This window comes from Fulvia fulva, chromosome 7 (assembly GCF_020509005.1).
Source record: "Fulvia fulva chromosome 7, complete sequence".
NCBI lineage: Eukaryota > Fungi > Ascomycota > Dothideomycetes > Mycosphaerellales > Mycosphaerellaceae > Fulvia > Fulvia fulva.
This window is the reverse complement of record NC_063018.1, coordinates 1,918,850-1,939,623: the sequence shown is the minus strand read 5'-3', so window position 1 is coordinate 1,939,623 and position 20,774 is coordinate 1,918,850. Positions and strand designations below refer to the sequence as shown.

Below are 20,774 nucleotides of genomic sequence, written 5' to 3'. Positions count from 1 at the left end.
GGCCTTCCGCATTTGCTGCAACACATCAACCTTCTCTCCACGATTGCTCCGTGGCAATTATTGGGACGAGATCAAGCTAGCGCAATGCTACTGCGCTTTCTCCGCTGCCACTGGACGACTTGTCTCATGAACAGCAGTGATTGCTCTCGACAAACAAGCCAACAGCGGTAGCTCAGCAAGCTACCTTCTTCCCGGTCGGCGGTATCACCTCACGAGACCAAATTTCATGTGGCTCGGCGAGTGCTCGGCCGACCACTTTCGCCTGCTACACGCTACTGTACGCGTATGTGGTGGTGCTGTCGCATTTGCTGAACTCGCACGCAAGCAGGAGACGAGTCCGCGCTTGCATTGGTACTCACAACATGACTACCGAAGGCACGCAACATGAACCAAGAGCGTCACGCCACAGAGGCACCTCTGCACTAGATCCAACTTTCGGCACCTCAGCCGTGTTCCGAGCACATCATGCCGATCTCTCACTTCTCCACCTTTCGGAGCAATGGCGGTCACAAGCATCTCCGTTCATAATGGAGGCACATATGAGGTCGGTGTGGTGCGACCATCTGCAGTCGCTACGCATTGGTGACGCTTCAGCTTGGCGTCGAGAGAGCAGGCATCCGCCACTCAAGTGTACGCCGTCACACACCGTGGACTGGTCGAACCATGTGCGAACCACGAGAGACAAGCATGCCAAGCACTTGAGTGATCCCTCGTGCCACGAGCCATCATACTTCACAAACAGTCTACGCACGAGTACAACTTTCTGGGCTTGCTTGGCGTGAGAGGACCTTCGAGCCGAACTCGCAGAACGGCCAAGACACCTGGAATCGCTCGCCGCACCGTGACATGGCATCTCGATGACAGAGTCGCGACCATCAAGCCTACCGGCAGCTGCCGAAGAACTTCTACTATCAAGGTACTCATATCATCTTCGTAGGTCCTTACTGGAGATGTCGTTCAGAATCCTCGGCCCGAGAGCTCTTCGGCATGCCGAACAAGTTTACCATACACTTCATTCGCCCACAACACTTCTAGCACTCCAGAAATAGAGCTGGTCAGACTGCTATACAACAAGTTAACGTTCAGAGTGGTGGCCACAGTCGAGCTGTGAGTCACACCCGCCAGGATAAAACTCCAAGCTCCTCGCACTTTCTCCTTCTTCCTTTCCTCAACATCAACCAACCCAATGTCCACCAGGTACGTCCAACCCCCTTTCCATTTCACTGACCCTTCTCCAGTACCTTCGCCTTATCGAGGTCATCGTCACTTGCGACTCATCACAGGGGAGGTCGTTCAACGGCAGGACACGTCAGGGGCCCTAGCTGTCTCATTCTTTTGACATGCGACGGGTGGCGAACCTCATTCTTGCCAGCACCATTCAACTCACGAGATGGAGTGTTCGATTCCTCCCTTCTCCAACAGCCTCCCTGGGCTATAAACAGGCTACCCACTTTTCGGGAATGTCGTCTAACGGAAAGACGCATGAGGGGCCCTAGCTGTCTCACTCTTTTGACATGCGAAAGGTGACAAACTCGTTCTTGTCGGTACCGTACCAAACTCATGAAATGTGGTGTTCGATTCCCACTCTACCCAACAGCCTCCTGGGCTTGAAGCAGAACCACTTTGGAGAGGTCGTCCAACGGCAGGACACCGAGGGGCCCGATAATGTTGTCGCTCGTTTGACATGCTGAGGGCGGCAGACTCTTTTATGCCAGTACCATTCAACTCAGAGATGGAGGTTCAAGTCCTTCCCACTCCACTTTGCACTCTTTGTGCGTTGCTTTTTCATCAGAAAGTTGGCATCTTGCTGGCGACTGGAGAAGAAGTTGTCCCTTCCCTATCTCGGTGTCTTCGTCGTGTTGTCTCGTCGCCGCCTCATCTCGCGCTCTGTTGTATATTGCGCCCGGTTGCCGTCGCATTCATGAATGCTGCCAAGACAGTTGCCGTCGTACTGTTGCTGCGCCCGAGTCCATAATCTCTATACCCCTGATTCCCACCCTCCCACTCCGACTACCACTACCTCGTCGTCGGATACCTCGTCGTCGCATACCTCGTCGTCGCATACCTCGCCGTCTCAAACATCTGAGAATAAACAACAGTTTCAACACCTTATCACTCCAGCACACGAACATGATATAAATATACAAATCGACGGTTCAACATCGCACCAGTCCTCCGCAATATCGTCGCTCCTGAGTCTCGCATTCCCCATACCATGACCCTATCATCGTTTCTAACACTCACATGCGGACCTAGATGATCAACAACGCGCAGCTCGAGTCACTGGACTATCTACACCCCACCACATCTTTCACACATCATAGAGGTAGTCAATGCATGGCTCAAGGCAAAAAGACAACAACCGCCATCGCTTGAGCGGCTGTACCAACGAGAGGAGTGTACTGAGGACCATGGTTATGATGGTCCTAGATCGCAGCTAGCGGCGGTATACAGTGTGCTTGGAAAGGAAACAGTTCTGATTGCGCCACTCAGGCGATGTCGGTCGTCGGAAGCAGCGGTTTTTGTTGTGATATCCTTCAAGCCCAGCGACAGTGCACATGGCGACTCGAGTCAGTCAAGATCACTACATCTGGCGCATTTCATGATCTGGAGGCCGCTCGCTGGGGCCGAGTGAGATAGTTCCTAGACACTGAGTCCATATGTGGCAGACAGATTACGCAATACTGCTAGACTATGCCTCCCAAACCATGCTCTTCATGTGCGATCAGTACGCTATGCTACCGTTTCAACAGCCTTCCCCTAATCAATCATCATCCCGTTGGCCACCAAATGGCCACCACATCCCCGTCTTCTCGATGACACGGACACCAGCCAGCCAAACCCTCAGCCTCCAGTCCACCTTGTGCTTGTATTGGGGAGCTGGACTTGGTGGTCTTGACCGCCTTGACGAGGTACTGGCAAGGCTCGCCACTTGCTGGCGTTGATCCCGAGCTTTTCTGACCACGGAATCGGGGAAGAGGACATGGGGTGCGTGTGTCAAGGTGGTCTCTCGTGCAGTACAGTTGGTCGGATGAGTGCGCCCAGGGTCGTCTGCATCGGTGGGTGGGTTGGCTGTTCATGTCAGATCCAGGCAGATCGCCTTCGAGTCCTCGTATACCGAGGGAAGGTGAAGCTGTGGGCAGTCGCCAAGCGAGCGGAGCGAGGCAGGTGCCATCTTCGCTGTGTGCGGTAGGCAGAGGTGGCGGATGGCAGGTGTGAGAGCGAGAGCGAGGGCGAAAGACCGGCTAGTGGTTCCAAAATTCCTCAGTGAAGGCCACTCCGCCGTCAAAGCTCCCAGTGAATGCGTCGGAAGGCGAGGGCCAGCGCCTTCCTTCGGTTGCAGCCGTCGAGAGTGTATATGGTGAATATCCTGTCCAGTATAGATTCGCCACCTGACGCACGGAAAAGAGACGCATGAAATGACGTGAGATCACATGAAAGCTGACCAACAGAAGCCACAGCACAGAAGATTCAAGAGAGATTGCAAAGATCCGTATTGATATGCTTGATCGTCGCGCCAGATAAGCCCTCCGTCAACTATACTTCATTCCCATTCCCAAACATCCACGGCGCATTCGTCACCTCAGCCGTACGAACGAGCACGAGCAGAAGCCTCAGCTTCCAGTCTGGCCGATGATGATATGCCACTCGAGGTCGCGTAGACGTACTCGCTTCTGGACTTGGTCCTGAATCTTCGGCGGCACTGCCTGCTTCCGGAGCGGGATCTGGAAGCCGTGAATCGACGGATGAAATGCTGTGAACGCTAGGAGTCCTGATATACGTCGCTGCCAGCTGCCTTCGAGCTCTCCTTACTTCGAATTCAGGGTACATAACGTGCGGCTCACGCGGGTTGGAGGCATCGCTGGTGTGATCCTGCTGGCTCGATGATTCTGCTTCTCGCTGGCTGTCTGTGCCGCTTTGTGGTGCTGATGGAAAGTTTGGCTCGAGGCTGATAGCTCTGGCCTCCTCGTAGGCTGCAGGTAGTGGCAGCTGTGGACAGCCACCGAAGGATCGTTGCATAGAAACTGCTGGCAATCGTTGGTGTTCAAGAGGGCGTTGTTATGTGTGTTGTGACGCGAGCGAGGGCTTCGTGTTATGCTCCTCTCGGCAGAGCTATCTGTAGTGAAGATCGTGCGGTGGTAGGTAGTCTTTGGTGAACAGATCCGGTGGCGAACTGGTCTATAGTCCAAGCGGAAATGTCGGGAGTGTACATCGTAAATGTTGTGCTGAATATAAGAATCGCCGCTCATCATCCACGACATTGCCAAAGTGAAGAGAGGCTGACGAACAGTATCATCGTGTAACAATGCCCAGCGAAAGCCGCTCCAGGTCCATTCGTCCGTCCAGCACTCGATCGCAGTGGCAAAGGCCTGAAAGAGCAATCCGGATGTCCCTCAACACCAATGGCAACGATGCAGCCGCAGCCTTGTAATCGAGTACATCTGCCACCGGAGTCCAATTGAAGGCAGATAGGAGTACAAGTTGCGACTGGAGGTCCAACGGCTGTAATTAAATTGGCCGTGATCAACGTGTTCGGGGATCCTGCTGCGATCACAACCGTCGTACTCGTCGGAACTGCAGTGAGGAGGGTAGCTGCCATCTGTCGTCCAAAGCCCGCGAAGAGACAGGCGGTTCAATCTCTCTACTTGGCGATGTTGCCGGGCTTCTGAAGAGGTGTACCGTCGAAGGTAAGCAACCCCAACGTCCGACATGAGATAAGCTGGACTCGGAACGGATGTGAAGTATTTCCATAGTTGGGCAGACGTCTAGCACTACTTCATGCATCTGCAGAAGAACGTTACACAGGCGCGTGACGAGTCAGCCGGACGCACAAGGAAAGCCTATGGCAGCGGCTGACAGGAAGGAGCACGCAGCAGGGCTTCTCCATGCATGCTTATGTACACAACAGCTGGGCGCAAGCAAACATTGTATCTCGATACCGGATCTTGAGGGTCGATTGCGATGTGAGATATGGGTTGATCATGTTTGCGCCGTGGCTTGGGCGCGACTTGTGGTGGTTGGCGTTCGGGATGCCTTTTCTCGGCTCTCTTCAGTAAGTTTAATGTTGGCGTCGCTGCAGTTTCGTCATCGTCTTAATCTATCCAAAAGATCAATAGAACGTAGAAACAGACCAGGTACCTGGCTGGAGAGCTGCATCAGTAGTCTTTCGCGAATGCAACCCGGTGGTCTGGTGAGGCTGGCAAAGACCAATGAAGTCCGAGCAAATGGCGCGGTCGTCACATGAGATAAATGTCGCGTTGGCAGGATGAAGAATTGATGCTGCGTTGGGGAGTACATGTCTTCGGAACAGTTCGCTTCGGGCAAGTTGCTTTCGGCTTTCATATCGGATGAATTTGATGCGACTTCATCTCACCAGGCTCGTTCAACAACTCTTCCAGCGGGTTCTTATTCAGCGCCTCATACCACTGCAGAAAGCTGCCGGTAAGATACGCAGCAGAACCCCACATGGAAGACAGATCGCTCTGATACTCAGCCCAGTGCCACTCCCTGACAGCAGCAGCGGTACCGAAGCAAGCACAAAGCTCGAAACCAACGGATCCGACGACAGACCATATACCAATCCACCAGCCGAGGACTTTGGGCTCTGGCTTCCACCAGTTCTCTTGAGTCTCGAGTTGGAACATGATACTGGCTGTCAAGAAACACAACGCGGCGACGATCTGGGGGCACCAGTATGCGCCAAGAGTCTGCCACCAGTTCAGGCTGGATAGAATGCCTGGGAGGATGACGATTGCTGTGACGCCGTAGAGCGTGACACCGAATAGCTGGATTGCACAGGCCGTATATCCGATCTCATAGACGTGGTGGGTACGCAGTGCTTTCCATGTGGGCCACCATCGCCATACCATGTATCCGCTGCCTTCACTTTCTTCGCCGCCCATATCGACAGCGCCTCGTCGTGGGGCAGGGTGCTTGTCTCGTGGGTAGATGGATCCAGGTCGCAAATTGCGAGCTTCTTTGGTGTTCCAGCCGGCTTCTGGGTTAAGATTGACACGAGGATCTTGGTAGACCTCTTCCCGGTGGCGATGAGCTGGGTTCATGTGACTGAAGAAATGGTGAATCTTGTCGTCAAGTAGTTTCTTGTTGTCATCGTCGTGACCTTCGAGTAGCTTTCGCATTGCAGCACCATGGAAACTGCCATCATTCACAGCTTCCAGATATGCAGTCACAGCTCCGATCTGATAGAAGAGTGCTCCGATGAAGAAGGTCAGCGATGGACCATACCCCTCTGTCTGGGCGGATTCAAAGTCCTCTCCGAAAGCCTTTGGCCCCCAAGCCAGGACACCATTCGTGACGAAGAGTGCTGAGCCGATAGTGTAGGACCAACCAGACCAAAAAGCCATGTCCCAGTACGCAAAAGTCGTGCACATCTTCCACAGGTTCTTGCGAATATCTGCGAACTTCGTAGACAAGCGAGGAGTGTAGCGCATGGGAAGAAAGGGCGTTTCCTCTGTCGGCATCTCTGGCACTGCGATGGAGTTGCGGCCTTTTCGGTTGTCACGCGACCGCCACAGCAGATCCATATCTTTGGAGTCTCGCATGCCGAAGTCAGTATTTTCGTCAGAGTTATGTCGAAAATGCACCTTCATGCGGATATTGGTCGGGTTGAAGAAGTTGGTCGGCCCAGTCGCTTTTACGCTGTGCAGATGTAGTAGTTCCTTTGCAGTGCGTATCTTTTCAACAAGTCCAGGTGCAACGTCTTCTGCAGCATGCTTGATCTTCTCGTAGGTGTGCACGCGTTCTAGCTTCTGTTCGCCGCTGGAGTTGCTGTCGTTGCGCGAATGTGAATCTGCCTCATTGCTGGTCCTGGCTTCCGGGCTGGGATGTGAAAAGGCGACCCGGTTTGGTTGCCCCGGTGTGTCTTGCTGTCCCTGCTGGTCCTCTTGGAAAGGGTCGGCGTGGTCCCAGCCGTTCTTCTCGGCATCCGTAGCGCTACTACTTGAGCTTCCTCCACGGTCCATGGTGAGGGCAGTGGATCTCAATAGTCGAGGTGACACAAAAGACAGAGCACCGGCATCATAAGCTTTGCCAGAAGCTTTGGGGCGGCGGCGATGCTTTTGCTTGATCGCGTGCCGGCCTGTGGCGTCAGTCTTAGTAAGATGCTTTTTGTGTTGGTCGATAGAGATTGGCGGTTATCAGAAAGCATAATTGCTGGAGGATCCCCTGACAATTGCCGCTCGCTCCCCGTATGCTCGATATTTGTTGGGTACGCAGCATGGCGACATGTCGTTACGCATCCGGCGAGAGCGGCTGGATTGAGTCTGTCGCACTGCAACAGCCATCGTCACTCATGCCTTCCTCGCAGTCCCCACATGGATTTTCGCGGATGCTGATCAGACCCGAAGCTGTGCCTAGCGCAGGATGACGGCGGCTGTCCAGAAACAGGTTTGATAAGAGGCACAGAGGTACATGAACCTCACCGCCGACCGATGTTGAAGAGGCACAGCATCACGTGCCATGGTATGCTGTTCGTTGTCCCTGTGTGTGAAGCCTTCTTCTGCAGGATCCAAGGCTGTCAGCCTGAGGCCCGATCGATGAGCCAGTGGCCGAGGACATGCCCGACAACGCGATGGAATGGTAAGCCATGGCATGGGCCGGCATTTCGCAACAGATCTGATGACGGCTCCGATGCACACCGATGCGTATGACATGAAGTGATGTTGGAGATAAAAATGGCCCGTTTCGGACAAAGGGCATAAGCACTTCATACAAGTTCTCGCGAATGCTTTGGACCTACTGCAATGGTCAAAACCAGAATCGGGGCTCGGCGAACAATGGGCTGCAAAGTCAAGAGACGCAGATGCCCTAGAGCTAAGGTCAGTTGCTCCGGTCTGCCCCTTCCAGCAGAAGGTTGCTAGCTGTCATCGAGACGCGCGCGACAGGGTCACAGACTACGGTGTAGAGAGCGGAGCGATTCATAGGTTCATGCTGACAAGACTTGGACTGACGAGTGTGCAGCAACCGCTTCTCGCAGCTTGAAATGCAGGGAGCAGACGAAGAGTATCCTTTCACGCCGCTCGATGTAGCGGAGCCATCCTTCCAAGCCGGCAAGCCAAGTCGTCATGTTTATGAGCTTGAAGATGCTATCGACGACTTCGAAGACGATTTCGTTCTTTTCTGCTTCTTCGAAGATCTGCATGCGATACAAGCCGAAATCACTCAGGTCTGGCGAAACTTCAGAGACGGTAAGACTGCGCTGGGCGTGGCGACCATTGTTACACAAGCAGGCATAGACATGGTGAAACGCTTGGAGAAGGAAACTATGGCGAAACGCAAGAACGTCTTGGACTCCCGTGACTCCTACACAGAATTGGCACTTCCTGTGTACTACGCAGAGTCGTGGAAGCAAGGCCTAGTAAGAGGATATCATTGTACAGATTCCGTGCAGGTTTGCTAACACTAAGTAGGACGCGAGTGAAGTACTGAAGACACCAAAGTCGCTCGAGCACCAACCGTTCCACGACTTCATATACCTTCCAACCGCCAAGACACTGTTGAAGTTTGCGCAAACAAGCTCCAAGACTATCGAGAAGACGGCATGGCCGCCTCCAATATAGCCGATGCGGTTCTCCTACATATCTAGACCCGAGTTGCTGGACATGCCTGGCTACGAGGCACGAGAAGAAGATGATCGTGTACTGACACAACTACTGCTTGACATTATGATGGTCGACGACAGTAAAGGCATGATGGGTCGGGAGAATCTGGACGATCGCGGCTCTCTTCCAGACATGCAAGACGAGCTGGCCAGGTGCGCCAGAGAGCTTTGGAAGTCTGGCACAGTTAGCGTGCATACCGTCTTTGCTTCCAGAGTGGCGCTCGATATTCTCAGCATCTGTGGCAAGAGTGACCAGCCAGCTTTCCATCGCGATGTTATAGAGGCGGCCAGGTTTGCTCACAGTACTATAGGCTTCGAAGTCGAAGCCAATGGCGTACTCAGCACAGGAGACACCCGCTGGCCGCAGAAGGTAAGTGCGGAGTGCATCGTTCGTTGAGACAGGCGCGCCGTATCCTGAATCTGATCTCAGGTGTGGAGGCACTGGCAAATGGTGTTCGAGTATGGCTAACTTATTTCTGTCTGGACAGGATTCACATCAGCTATTGCCTCTGTACCAGCTGATAGATATGCACATCTTGAAGCCGACTTACCCGATGCTCAAAGACATGCTCATGAACATGCACGAGAAAGATCCTGGACAGCACTTTAGTGGTAACATAGACGACATGCCACCCGAGATCCAAGCGGCGGTGCGTCAGAGCATGATCGCTAAAGGCATAGACCCCTCGCGGAAGTAAATGGAGATGAGATGGCGGAGATGAAGTCTTCGCTAACACACATCTTGGGTTCGTGGTGGCGCAGGACTTCGATCGAGGTTGCGCGCCGGATGAAGGAGCAGAACCTGCAACTCAGCCCCGGAGGACGACGGCATTCAAGATGTCATGGGCAACGCCACCAGACAAGCTCGGGATGAGCGAGGAGAGCACAGGGGGAAACACGTTCGTTTCGTCGACGCTCGACACGCGACCGTCAAAAGATCGCAGTGATAGTTGCACATTACCGGAACCCATCACGAGCCTCGCCCTCGCCCTCAAGCCCACCCCAACCAAGCCCTCCTGCTCCGTCTCGCCAAATCCTCCCCCGTCCCCGCCGCAACGACCGCCCACTCCGCCACCGTAGCCCCAGTTCCATTCGCCTCATCACTCGTCCCCTCCGTCCCTCTATTCCCTTTGATCTCTAACGTGGCGAACCTCGCGCTCCACGCCGGCGTGTCTAGCGTAACGTTAGTCGTGTTCGACATATACGGCCTGATCAAGAACGCAGTCTCCGCATTGTACGGATCACTGATCTCCACATTCTGCTGACTCGTGACTTCCAGCGGCGGGACGGCGGAGGTATCGGAGAGGTTGTGGAAGGTTACGCGGAAGGATGACGGTGGTGCTTGAGCCCAATCGAAGCGAAGAGAAGTGATGGGGACGAAGGGTTGTGGGAGTTCGACGGTCAGGGTCGCGGTCGTGTTGGAAAGGGTCGGCTGCCATTTTGTGCTGACTGAGCCGTCGACTGCGCTGAGGGGGAACTGGCCGGGTTCGTAGTCTGCTTCGGAAGATACTGGTCGACATTGGGCGAGGTTACCGGGTATGGTCTTGATGTCGCCGATCTGGCGGTTCTCGAGCGTGATAGTGCTGTTAGGTCGTAGCTGGAAGTGATTCGTTCCGGTGATGCCCTGAATTACCGGTATCGCCGCTGTGGCAAAGGTGCTGTTGGCTTGAGTGAGTGGATCGCCAGTACGAGTTAGGGAAGTATGTGTTTGGTTTGAGTATGCCTTGATCGGCCAGCCTTGCCAGTAGATCGTTCTGTATGATAGCTGTGGGATCTGGGGAGGGAGGAAAGGGTCCACGTCGAGAGTGTCTGGGTTGAGTCGCAGACCAAGGTAGCCAAAGACTGCGACACGATTTGCACCACCAACACCAGTCAAGAATGGGAACGCTGGGTGGGTGCCGCCGTTCAGAGACCAGTCATCGATAATCTGTTCGCTAAACTGGAACCATGGTCCTCGGGTATACGGTGCTGACCCATACAGGTCGTAGGTATATCCAGCGCACCCAGAAGGACTCTCACGATTGGCGACAATGCTAAAGACACCATACGTCATAGCCGGTCCATCAGGCGACTGAGCAGCGGCATAGTAGTCCAGATTGCTGAGGGTGTATGGATTCGGCCATTGGAGGAAGTCATCGATGAGAACGATATCGGCTTGCTTCACAGTGATACTACCATTCTGTGTAGCGTACTCGAGGATCAGATTCGCATCGTTATCGACTGGGATCGTGATCAGGGACGAAATTTTCGCCCAAGTCTCGTTCGCTTCCATCCCGAAGCGTTCGCGAATCTCGTTCGTGTTGTTGATGTGGCTAGCCATCAGGGCCATCGTATAGCCAACGTTGTTCTGGAAGTTGGCGTACTCGTCCGGGTCAGTGGCGTTGTAAAGATCATACAGTCCTGTTGTATCGTTATATGTGACGAGGTCAGCATACAGCTGCGCAAAGGACTCGTAAATCGGGAACAGCTCCTCGCGGAAGTAGTCAGTGTCTCCAGTAACTGACCAGTAATTGTAGAACTCAAGGCCAATGTCACCATTAAGGTGATACTGGTAGTCGAAGCATGGTCCCGTGCCAGTACAATTACCAAATCGCCCAGAAGTCCAGGAGTAGACAGCACCTTCGGGTGAGAACTTGCCAGTCTCATTTTGACTGGACTGATAAGCTGTTAGAATGTTCTCATGCGCTTGGCGCTCTCTGTCGACCCGGTACTGTGCAATTTGTCGAGAGGCCTGGGGGAAGGAGACTACGAGACCCGGCTGCATCCAGACTTCTGTGTCCCAGAACACGAGACCTGCATAGCATGAGCTGCCAAGTCCGCAAACGCTGATACTGTTTGATTGCAGTTTGGTGATGTTCGCAGCAGCTAACCTAGCATTGTCGCCGACGGTGTTTTGTAGAAGCTGAAATGGGTTGGTCACAGCTGTGATGGCCAGCTCCTGTACATTCTCGTCGTGCGGAAGAGCTCCAGCCTCATCGCGAAAGTTTTCAACGCTGTCTTCTGGCATGATCGTCTTCCACTCCTCGACATGGGTCTTGAGCAACTTTTCGAAGCCGACATTCACTCCGGCCCACGAAGCATTCAAAGCCACTTCCTGTGGATCCTCAAACGCATCTCCAGATGCTCCACCAACATACTTCGTGACCGTCGAAGTCTTTCCAGCTGACAAAGCCACAGTCACGGACTGAGCAATGCTCGAGCTGTTGCCAGTCAGGCTCGGATCATCAACCCTCTGCCTCGCCTCAAGGTCGCAGGAGTCATCTCCCACAAGCGATGAGTAGATATACGCGGTAGAATGCCTGATCCCATCCGGTCTGACAGCTGAATAAATCATCGGCCAAGTCGCAAGGTAATCCTTCTCCACGAAAGTACTCCTCACCGCACAATCCCCATCCAGCAGATCAATCACGGTAACATTCACATCTCTCTCCGCCTTCAACTCCGCCCTCACCACAGCCTGATTGACATACAACTTATGCACAAACATCTCATACTTCACTTCAATCGCCTCTCCACCATTCGGAGTCCAAATATACTCCCATCTCATCACCGAATTCCTCATATCCAGGCTCGAGCTGAAATTTGCGATCTGCTCAGCCGGCACTTTCGCGTCCAGCAATTGATCCCCAACTTTCACATGCAACCCCGCCCAATGCGGAACACCAGAAATAACACTCTCGCCCCCATACTGATTCAACCACTCGAAATTCGTCCCATTCGTCGTCGGCTGCGAATCCCAAAATCCCGCAATCGTCGCGAAACTCTGTCTTCTATCGAAAAGCGGCCAGCCATTGATATTATCACTGCCTACGGGGTCATCATAGTCGAAGAAGGGACCGATTGCAGCGAGATTGATGCCCAGGTAGCCATTGGCGAGGGACATGCGGGATTGGTAGTGACCTTGATCGAGGTGGGTAGTCTTTAGGATCCATTTCGAGTCGTCCCAGGTTGTGCCGTTGAAGCGGGTGTTGTAGATTGTGGCTGTGATGGTGCTGGCGAGCGCCAAGAGCGCGAGGGTGCCGAGGAGCATGGTTTCTGGGCATTGTGATGGTTAGTACATGTGTTCGCCGGTGCGCAATTCGTGAGCTGAGCTGCTGGAGAAGGCATTGTGACTGTGGTCAATCTTGGTCCTGCTTCTTCGTGCTAATAGCTTGAGGGGCAGAGCATGGCGATAAGGTCTTCTGAGCAGTCATGCTTTAGTGTATTGCTGTTCCAGCCAAACACTGTTCCATACAGTAGACTTTGTTTGTGCTTATTTCTTCGCCATCTCAGGCATCCCAAGGCCTTGGTAACACTTCTTGACTTTGCGCCAGAAAGAGCTTGTGCAACTCACCTCGCCAGTGATACCTTCTCTATTCCGGGGTCAGCATCTAATAGCAACTCCCACTTCTGCTCAACACTACAAGTTGAATAAGACGAAGGCGAAGAAGTGATGTAAGAAAGACTTCAGCTCTCGAACATTCGGGCCGTTCATCGCATGAGATGTTCCTTCGTTGGCGAGCATCATCCCAGTCGGCACGTTGTGCCACGAACCACGAACCATGAGCCTGGTCGATGACGTTTCCCCATGTCCGGCCCCTGTTTGTTCCCCGCAGCTAGTCTGAACAAGGAAGTTGAACCAGACGCTAAGACATGAAGAAACGAGACCTCGTATCGACGGCATTGCTATTTGGATCCTACATAGGATGACAGAGTGGAAGAGATCGCAGCATATCCGCAGAGCCACGAGCGATCGGATATTGACGGCGTCTGCCAGTCTTAGTCATCTAGTGTTAGGGTAGTAGCCAGGTAATCATATGGGATGATGACAGCAACATCGCTATGAGGTTTCAGCCCTTGGTGCTCTCAAGTCTAATTTTCTGAGGGCTACGTTGAACGTTACTGTACAGGTGCTTATGTACTTTCTCGACGCTTGTCGGTTCCTACATCGACGTTTGACGTTCCGAGCGACCTCGTTTTCGTGACCTTGGCAAGTCGCACACGAGCATGCTTGTACATGGCCAACACCCTCTGTGCAAGATGGTGAGCAATTGCGAAATCTGTCTGGCAAAGGCTTGAAGGGTATCCAGACACGGTGGCAGCCCGGCAATCCCGCCGAGATGACTGGGTTGTGTTTGGATGATGCCAAGAAGTTCACATGCTGTTGTACTGTGGTAAAAAGAAAGGTCGGAGAGCAAAGTTTTTGGTGTGCACCAAACACCACAATCGTGATGCCGGCTCATGCATTCGTTCCATTACGTCGCACCTCGCGACAGGGTATAGTCTAAAACATTGCAGAATTTTGCCTTTCCCATCTCCATATGTTGAAACTCCATTCGTGTTTCCGCCGGGATCGTTCATGTTTAATGAAACGATCCTATCGCGCCACATAAAGCAGGAACGCCTTCGCTTGAACGCTGTGATCATGTTGAATCGTCAAAAGGTGGTGTCGTCAGTTCGTTGAGACTTGACGATATGGCTGTCCGTGAGGACTGTATATTTCTAGGTAGGCATTGGAGCGTCGACGCCGGTCATGCCCTCGACGGTTTCGACTGGGGCGCAGCTGCGAATAGTGTCAGTACATGTCCAGATTGGGCCGTATACAGGCTATCTTACCTGCAGAACAAGTTCATATCACCATAAGCATCATCCAACCTGGTGACACTCGGCCAGAACTTCTTCTCCTCCAGCCACTCCAGTGGGTAAGCCGCCTTGGCTCTGCTATATGGTCGATCCCATTCCGATGTGATAAGATCCTTCATGGTGTGCGGAGCATTGGTCAAAACATTCCCATGACGTGGTTGCTTTCCTTGCTCGATCTCTGCGATTTCCTCGCGGATGGAGATGAGAGCATCGCAGAAGCGATCGAGCTCGTTCTTCGATTCGGATTCAGTCGGCTCGATCATGAGAGTGTTGGCGACGGGCCATGACATGGTAGGGGAGTGAAATCCGTAGTCCTGCAGACGTTTGGCGATGTCGATGACTTGGATGCCAGCTGTGTCGACGAACTTGCGAGTGTCGAGGATGAATTCGTGGGCACAGCGGCCATTCTCGTTGGTGTAGAGGATGTCGTAGTGAGGCTTCAGTCGAGATTGAATGTAGTTGGCGTTGAGGAGTGTGATCTTCGTGGCATGTGTAAGTCCTCGAGCACCCATCATCTTGATGTATGCCCAGCTGATGGGCAGAATGCTGGCAGATCCCCAAGGAGCGGCGGAGATAGGTGCGATAGCCTTCTCACCACCAACATCTGCAACCAGCGGGTGGCCTGGCAAGTATGGCGCAAGGTGCTCAGCAACACCGATAGGTCCAACACCAGGTCCACCTCCACCATGTGGAATGCAGAACGTCTTGTGTAGGTTCAGATGGCACACATCAGCACCGATCGTTCCTGGAGAGGTAAGGCCAATCTGAGCGTTCATGTTTGCACCATCCATGTAGACCTGTCCGCCGTATTGATGCACAAGATCGCAAACCTTCTTGACTTCTGGCTCGAACACACCGAATGTGGATGGATATGTTACCATGATAGCACCAAGCTCATCCTTGTACTTCTTGCACTTTGCTTCGAGGTCCTGAATGTCGAGATTGCCAGTCTTAGGGTCGCACTTGATCGTCACAACACGCATGCCTACCATAGCGGCCGAAGCAGGGTTAGTGCCATGAGCTGACACAGGTATGAGGCAAATGTCACGCTTTTTGCCGCCAGACTGCTGTTCGAGGTACTTCTTGATGACGCGAAGACCAGCGAATTCACCTTGAGCACCAGAGTTTGGCTGCAACGAGACGGAGTGGAAACCAGTGATCTCGGCCAAGTCGTCCTCGAGCTCTTGGATCATCTTCCTGTACCCCTGGGCTTGGTCGGCTGGAGCAAAAGGATGAATGTTGGCAAACTCTGGCCAAGAGATTGGTACCATCTCGGTGGTGGCGTTAAGCTTCATGGTGCATGATCCAAGCGGGATCATGGAATGCACGAGAGACAAGTCCTTTGACTGCAAGTGATGCATGTATCGCAGGATCTCGGTCTCAGAGTGGTACGAGTTGAAGACTGGGTGCTCGAGGTAGGTCGACGTGCGCTTGAAGAAGTCAGGTACACCGCCAGTAGCTTCAACACCTTGCGCGAGTGCATCGACATCGACTGGGTCCGTGGTGAAAGCGCGGAAGATCTCCTCGATTTGCTTTTTGCCAACAGTCTCGTCGATTGTGATGCCAATGTGGTCGTTGTCGATGACACGGAAGTTCGTCAAAAAGTTCTGCACGGTCTTGCTGGCGAAACCGGGTGCATCATGCTTCTTGATGATGACGGTGTCGAATGCAACACCAGGCCTGACCTCTAGACCAGCTTCTACCAGACCGTTCGCAAGCACTTGAGTCATCTTTGCGACCTTCTCTGCAATCCTCTTCAATCCGGCTGGACCATGGTAGATGGCGTACATTGCGCTCATGTTGGCGAGAAGAGCTTGGGCAGTGCACACATTGCTGGTGGCCTTTTCACGTCGAATGTGCTGCTCCCGAGTCTGCAGAGCAAGACGAGCTGCATTATCACCAAGACGATCCTTCGACAAACCGATCAAGCGACCTGGAATCTTACGCTTGTACTTATCGCTCACAGCGAAGAATGCGGCATGAGGTCCACCAAAACCAAACGGTACGCCGAATCGCTGAGCGTTACCGAACGCGACATCAGCTCCAAATTCGCCGGGAGGAGTAAGCAGTGTTAGAGCGAGCAAATCTGTGCCAACGGCGAATGTACCCTGCAGCTTGTGCACCTTGTCGGCCAGTCCTCTGTAGTCCTCTACACCACCAAGGGTGTCCGGGTACTGAACTTGCACACCAATCAGGTCTTGGCCGATCTCATCGAGCTTCTTGCTGTTATCTGCGAGAATGTCTGCGACCTCGATGGTGACGTTGAAACCTTGGGCACGGCTCTCAAGCACAGCAATCGTCTGTGGGTGGCAGAGATGCGATACGAGCCAGACCTTCTTAGCTCGCTTCTGACGAGCAATAGGTAGAGAGTTTACAGCCAGAGTCATGGCCTCAGCAGCTGCAGTGGGCTCATCAAGGAGCGACGCATTGGCAATGGCGAGACCAGTAAGATCTGTCACCATAGTCTGGAAGTTCAGCAATGACTCCAATCGCCCTTGACTGATCTCAGGCTGGTATGGTGTGTAGCTTGTATACCAAGCTGGATTCTCAAGGATGTTGCGCTTGATGACCTCTGGCACTCTCGTTCCCGCATATCCACAGCCAATGTAGTTCTTGTAGACCTTGTTCTCGCTGGCAATCTCCCTCAATCTTGCCAGAAGCTGGCTTTCAGAGTAGCCGCCTTCGCTGGTTGGGACAGATCCTGACTCAGGCACTGGCCCCTCTACGCTCAAGTTCTTCTTCGACAGGATCGATGGCGGCAAGACTGATTGTACAAAGTCATCCAAGCTCTTTGCAGGCGGATCGAGGGCTTGCAACATCTCCTCCGCCGACTCAGCGGTAGGGCCAATGTGTCGGCGAGGAAAGGTATCGAGCGGGGCGAAGATGGAGGCATTGTTGCTGTCGTCGTGTTTCGGGTCGGCTGAAGTGGTGCTTTCGGTGGAGCTGGAGTAGAAGCTGCGGACTGTGCCGTGAGTCGTTCGTGTCTGCAGTGCTGCGAGGCGAGCCTGTGCTACGGCTGGACGATGTGGTGGCTTGTTGAGTACAAGACAGCGGGTCGACAGTGGACGTCGTGTTGCAAGCCACTGGGCACGAAGCCGCAGCGCTGCTGCAGATGCAGACATTTTGTGCCCGCTAGCTCAACGCTTTGGTGGTGAGTGTGATGCTGTGCTTGAGATGTGATTGTCCTTTCTGCTTGACTTTCTGCGCTGCAAAATTGTCCTTTGTCGCGCACCAAGCAAAGAAGAATTCACCGATAATAATGACCGCCTATCAACGGGCTTAGATAAGGCAAAGCACCAGGGTGGGATCGGGTCGGTAGCTGCGGCGAGCGGCGAGCGGCGAGCGTTTCTAGATACAGTACGCTTGCCGAACGCGATCCGCCAAGAACCTGGAATATATCAAGCTGTCATCTGCCCTCTCCTTCTGCTTGCTGACGGGAAACTATCCGTCTCTTCGGCTGCACAACCCGAGCACAACGGTTGTGGTTGCTGTCATTACTATATCGGGTCACATCGTGAAGACCCACGTGGAGAACCTTGCTGAAGCTCCCCGTCGTTTGACCCGTTTCGCCCGCCGCTGTAGCCTGTACAGTAACCTTTCTCCACTTCAGGCTTGACTTTGCGGCCCCACTTCACCGTCTCTCGTCCTTTCACTTCACATCATACTGTTCGCTCTGCACGCCTGGACCAAGCAGTATCCAAACTTGGCGCCTCCAGTCTGTCCTTGCAGCCATTGCAACCCTGCCAACTTCGCCTACGATGATTTCCCCCCCTTGTGCCATTTGGTCCGTTGCGTCACAAGCGACTGATGCTCGAAACTCTTGCAATGCCTCTGAAGTACCACGATCAGCGCTTCTGCGAAGTCTGGTTGATTGCCGAGTCTTTGGGAATCCCAATAGCCGTCATTCACACCTTACGAAATCTCAGCGAGGATCTGGCGACCTGGTGAGCCGCTCGGAGTTCCATTGTACATGATGTTCACCGCAGTCTCGCATGGGCCGCCGTATTCGCCACGACAATCGACCTTGTTGTTGGCGGTGATCATGGCGTCCATCACGGCATTGCAGAAAGTGTCGTTCTACACCTTCTCGCCAAAGACGTAGAGCTTCGCGAGGTACGGGTATGTAATGTCTTCTTCTGCGTCAAAGGAGCTTGGTGGGTCGATCTCGCCATCGTAGAGCCAGCTGATGTATGCTGCGACCATGTCTGGTTCATCTTCTGGTAGACCGATCTCGACGTTCTGGCCCTCGCGCCACTGTTTGTCGAGTGCCGCGCGGAAGAAAGGGGAGCCTTCCTCGAGTAGTGGCTTGTGGCATGAGAGCTCTTCGACCTCAACATCATCGTTCTCCGCACCGACACGGATGGTAATAGTCTTGCCCGAGTAGATGCAAGATATGTCAGTGTCACATCTCACCGAGGAAGAGACGTGGTGACTTACCGCTTGCGCTTTGCGGCGCGCTTGTCAGCCATCTTGATGTTGTGTTGGTGGTAAACACAGCTTGGTGGTTGTCGGTGGTGTGTCTACGACAAAAGAGTGGCAAAAGTTGGCGAGCTCATGAATAATTTTGTTGCTTGGAGCGTGGGGTGTGCAAGCGTGAGTGAATGCAGTTCACCCAATTCTAATCTCAGCCTATCAGAACCCCTGACGCAAGCTCGCTTCGTTGCCCAATAGGAACAAGTATAGGCTACTAAAGCGCAGGTGGTCTAAGGGCGTAAGTCGCGAAAAGCGCTATCGCTACGTAGACGTATACCTATTTTGTACTATAATAGCTTACGATATCTAATTACTCTATACGCGACGATAGCGACATTAAGATATATTTTCTAAATTATAAGTATATAGTTCTATATAAATAAGTCGAAGTTCTCTTCACCCTATTTCTTTAGCTCTAAACGCCGCGGAGGTACCTAGCTATATTAGGTAACTCCTAGGTAATAGTAGCCTAGGCTAAACGTAGTCTCGTAAGTATTAAAATGCTCGTAAGGTATACGTACCTAACTACGCTAGGCTCTACTGCACTATAAAACATAATAGAAGATACGTAGGCTACGGTACTACCGACGCCTACGGCTCTATAGGCGAAGCTCCCCTAAGATAACTAGTAGTAACTTATAGAGGACGTAAAAAGTGTAGAAACTAACGATTAGCTCCTATACCGGTCTCTCTAGGTAATGATTACTTAGCTACGTACGGCGCTAGTACTATTATATTACTAAGGGTAATAAGAAATAAGGACGACGTCTTAGATAATTAATAAGGCCACCCGGAATTAATACCTCTATAGCTAGGTATCGGTCGCGGTATCGATACTAGGCCCCCGCCTAATATATAATATAGTTACGATCCGTATTGTAGTATAGGAAGACTAGGCCGAAGTTACGAAGCTATCGAACAAGGAGCTCGCCTAGCGAATTAATTAACTAGGGGTAGTCGTAGTAAACTAATAGTCTAACGGTATATTGAATAGCTACGGATTAATAGTAGCGGAGTAGAGTAAGAGATCAATCTTTAACTAACTAATAGTACGAGTATATAGCAATATATTAGGAACTAATGTGTTAATTGTGTTAGATGTCTATCTAAGCTAAAGGGGAGAGAAGGTATCTCCCTATAAGCTAAGTTATTATAGATACCTTAGGCTACTAGATCACTTCCTAATTATTGACTCCCTTTAAGATGCTATATCTTAACACTCCTACTTATCTCGTATAGGAGGCTATAGTCTACTCACTTCCTATTAATAGTACTTAGACCTTTTTATAATAGGTTAAGCTAGCTTATAAACCTCTAGAAGTATAGACTAGTCTTTGGTTTTATAAACCCGTCTATAACTATCTTAGAGGTTAGGGTGTACTTAATAGCAATAAGCCTCCTCTACTAAAGTTTCCTAATAGCGTTATAGGCAATGTTAATGTACTTCGACTTGTTATAAATATATATATCTTTTACTAGGGTAAGAGCAGCTTGATTGTTACCTCTTAATTAGACTAGTCTCAAATTTGATATAGTCTCCTGGTTTCTAGTGATTCTTAGTTAATATAAACAGTCTCCTACTAACTCTAGACAATCCATTTCTCTTAGTAGTAAAGCTAGGAATTAGGACTACTTCGTATATATATTTATAGCTATATATTTAGCCTCTATTATAGATGTTGCTACAGACTTTTGCTTCTTGCTCATCTAAGAAACTAGTGTCCTATAGAGGAAGAAGACATACCTAAGGATTAAGACTCTGTCTGCTTTATCTATTATATAATTAGAATCACAGTATCTAATAAGGTGTCCTTTTCTAGACTTTGAGAACTAAAGTCCTAGATCAGGGTATAATCTTAGGTACCTAGTAATCTTCTTCAAAGCCTTTATGTAGTAGGTGGATAGGTCACTCACAAATGAGCTTATCCTTCCTAGGGCAAAAGCAATGTCTAGCCTTGTAATTGTTACTAGCTATATCTAATTACTATTAATACTCTAGTACTCTGCCTTGTTATACCTCTTATCTATATAGCTTAAAGGTTTAAGGGCCTTATAGCTG

At 51.8% G+C, this 20,774-nt stretch overlaps 6 protein-coding genes across 6 annotated transcripts; 2 read left to right on the top strand and 4 right to left on the bottom strand.

The window, feature by feature from the left end:
- Positions 1–5,339: 5,339 nt before the first annotated feature.
- On the bottom strand, positions 5,340–6,983 carry CLAFUR5_10200 (uncharacterized protein; the record flags this gene model as incomplete). Its single annotated transcript, XM_047909348.1, has 1 exon — positions 5,340–6,983. One exon carries the CDS (start codon positions 6,981–6,983, stop codon positions 5,340–5,342), a length of 1,644 nt encoding a protein of 547 aa, XP_047764267.1.
- A 1,019-nt stretch (positions 6,984–8,002) lies between these two features.
- On the top strand, positions 8,003–8,579 carry CLAFUR5_10199 (uncharacterized protein; the record flags this gene model as incomplete). Its single annotated transcript, XM_047909347.1, has 2 exons — positions 8,003–8,377; positions 8,430–8,579. 2 exons carry the CDS (start codon positions 8,003–8,005, stop codon positions 8,577–8,579), a joined length of 525 nt encoding a protein of 174 aa, XP_047764798.1.
- Positions 8,580–8,582: 3 nt separating this feature from the next.
- CLAFUR5_10198 (uncharacterized protein) lies at positions 8,583–9,318 on the top strand (the record flags this gene model as incomplete). The annotated part of the gene is made up of 2 exons (XM_047909346.1): positions 8,583–8,990; positions 9,109–9,318. The coding sequence occupies 2 exons, from the start codon at positions 8,583–8,585 to the stop codon at positions 9,316–9,318; spliced, it is 618 nt and encodes a 205-aa protein (XP_047764802.1).
- A 293-nt stretch (positions 9,319–9,611) lies between these two features.
- Positions 9,612–12,650, bottom strand: CLAFUR5_10197 (Cell wall acid trehalase; the record flags this gene model as incomplete). The annotated part of the gene is made up of 1 exon (XM_047909345.1): positions 9,612–12,650. The coding sequence occupies one exon, from the start codon at positions 12,648–12,650 to the stop codon at positions 9,612–9,614; it is 3,039 nt and encodes a 1,012-aa protein (XP_047764078.1).
- A 1,451-nt stretch (positions 12,651–14,101) lies between these two features.
- On the bottom strand, positions 14,102–17,364 carry CLAFUR5_10196 (Glycine dehydrogenase (decarboxylating), mitochondrial; the record flags this gene model as incomplete). Its single annotated transcript, XM_047909344.1, has 2 exons — positions 14,102–14,162; positions 14,216–17,364. The coding sequence occupies 2 exons, from the start codon at positions 17,362–17,364 to the stop codon at positions 14,102–14,104; spliced, it is 3,210 nt and encodes a 1,069-aa protein (XP_047764079.1).
- Positions 17,365–18,319: 955 nt separating this feature from the next.
- Positions 18,320–18,711, bottom strand: CLAFUR5_10195 (uncharacterized protein; the record flags this gene model as incomplete). The annotated part of the gene is made up of 2 exons (XM_047909343.1): positions 18,320–18,650; positions 18,680–18,711. 2 exons carry the CDS (start codon positions 18,709–18,711, stop codon positions 18,320–18,322), a joined length of 363 nt encoding a protein of 120 aa, XP_047764076.1.
- Between the last annotated feature and the right edge of the window lie 2,063 nt (positions 18,712–20,774).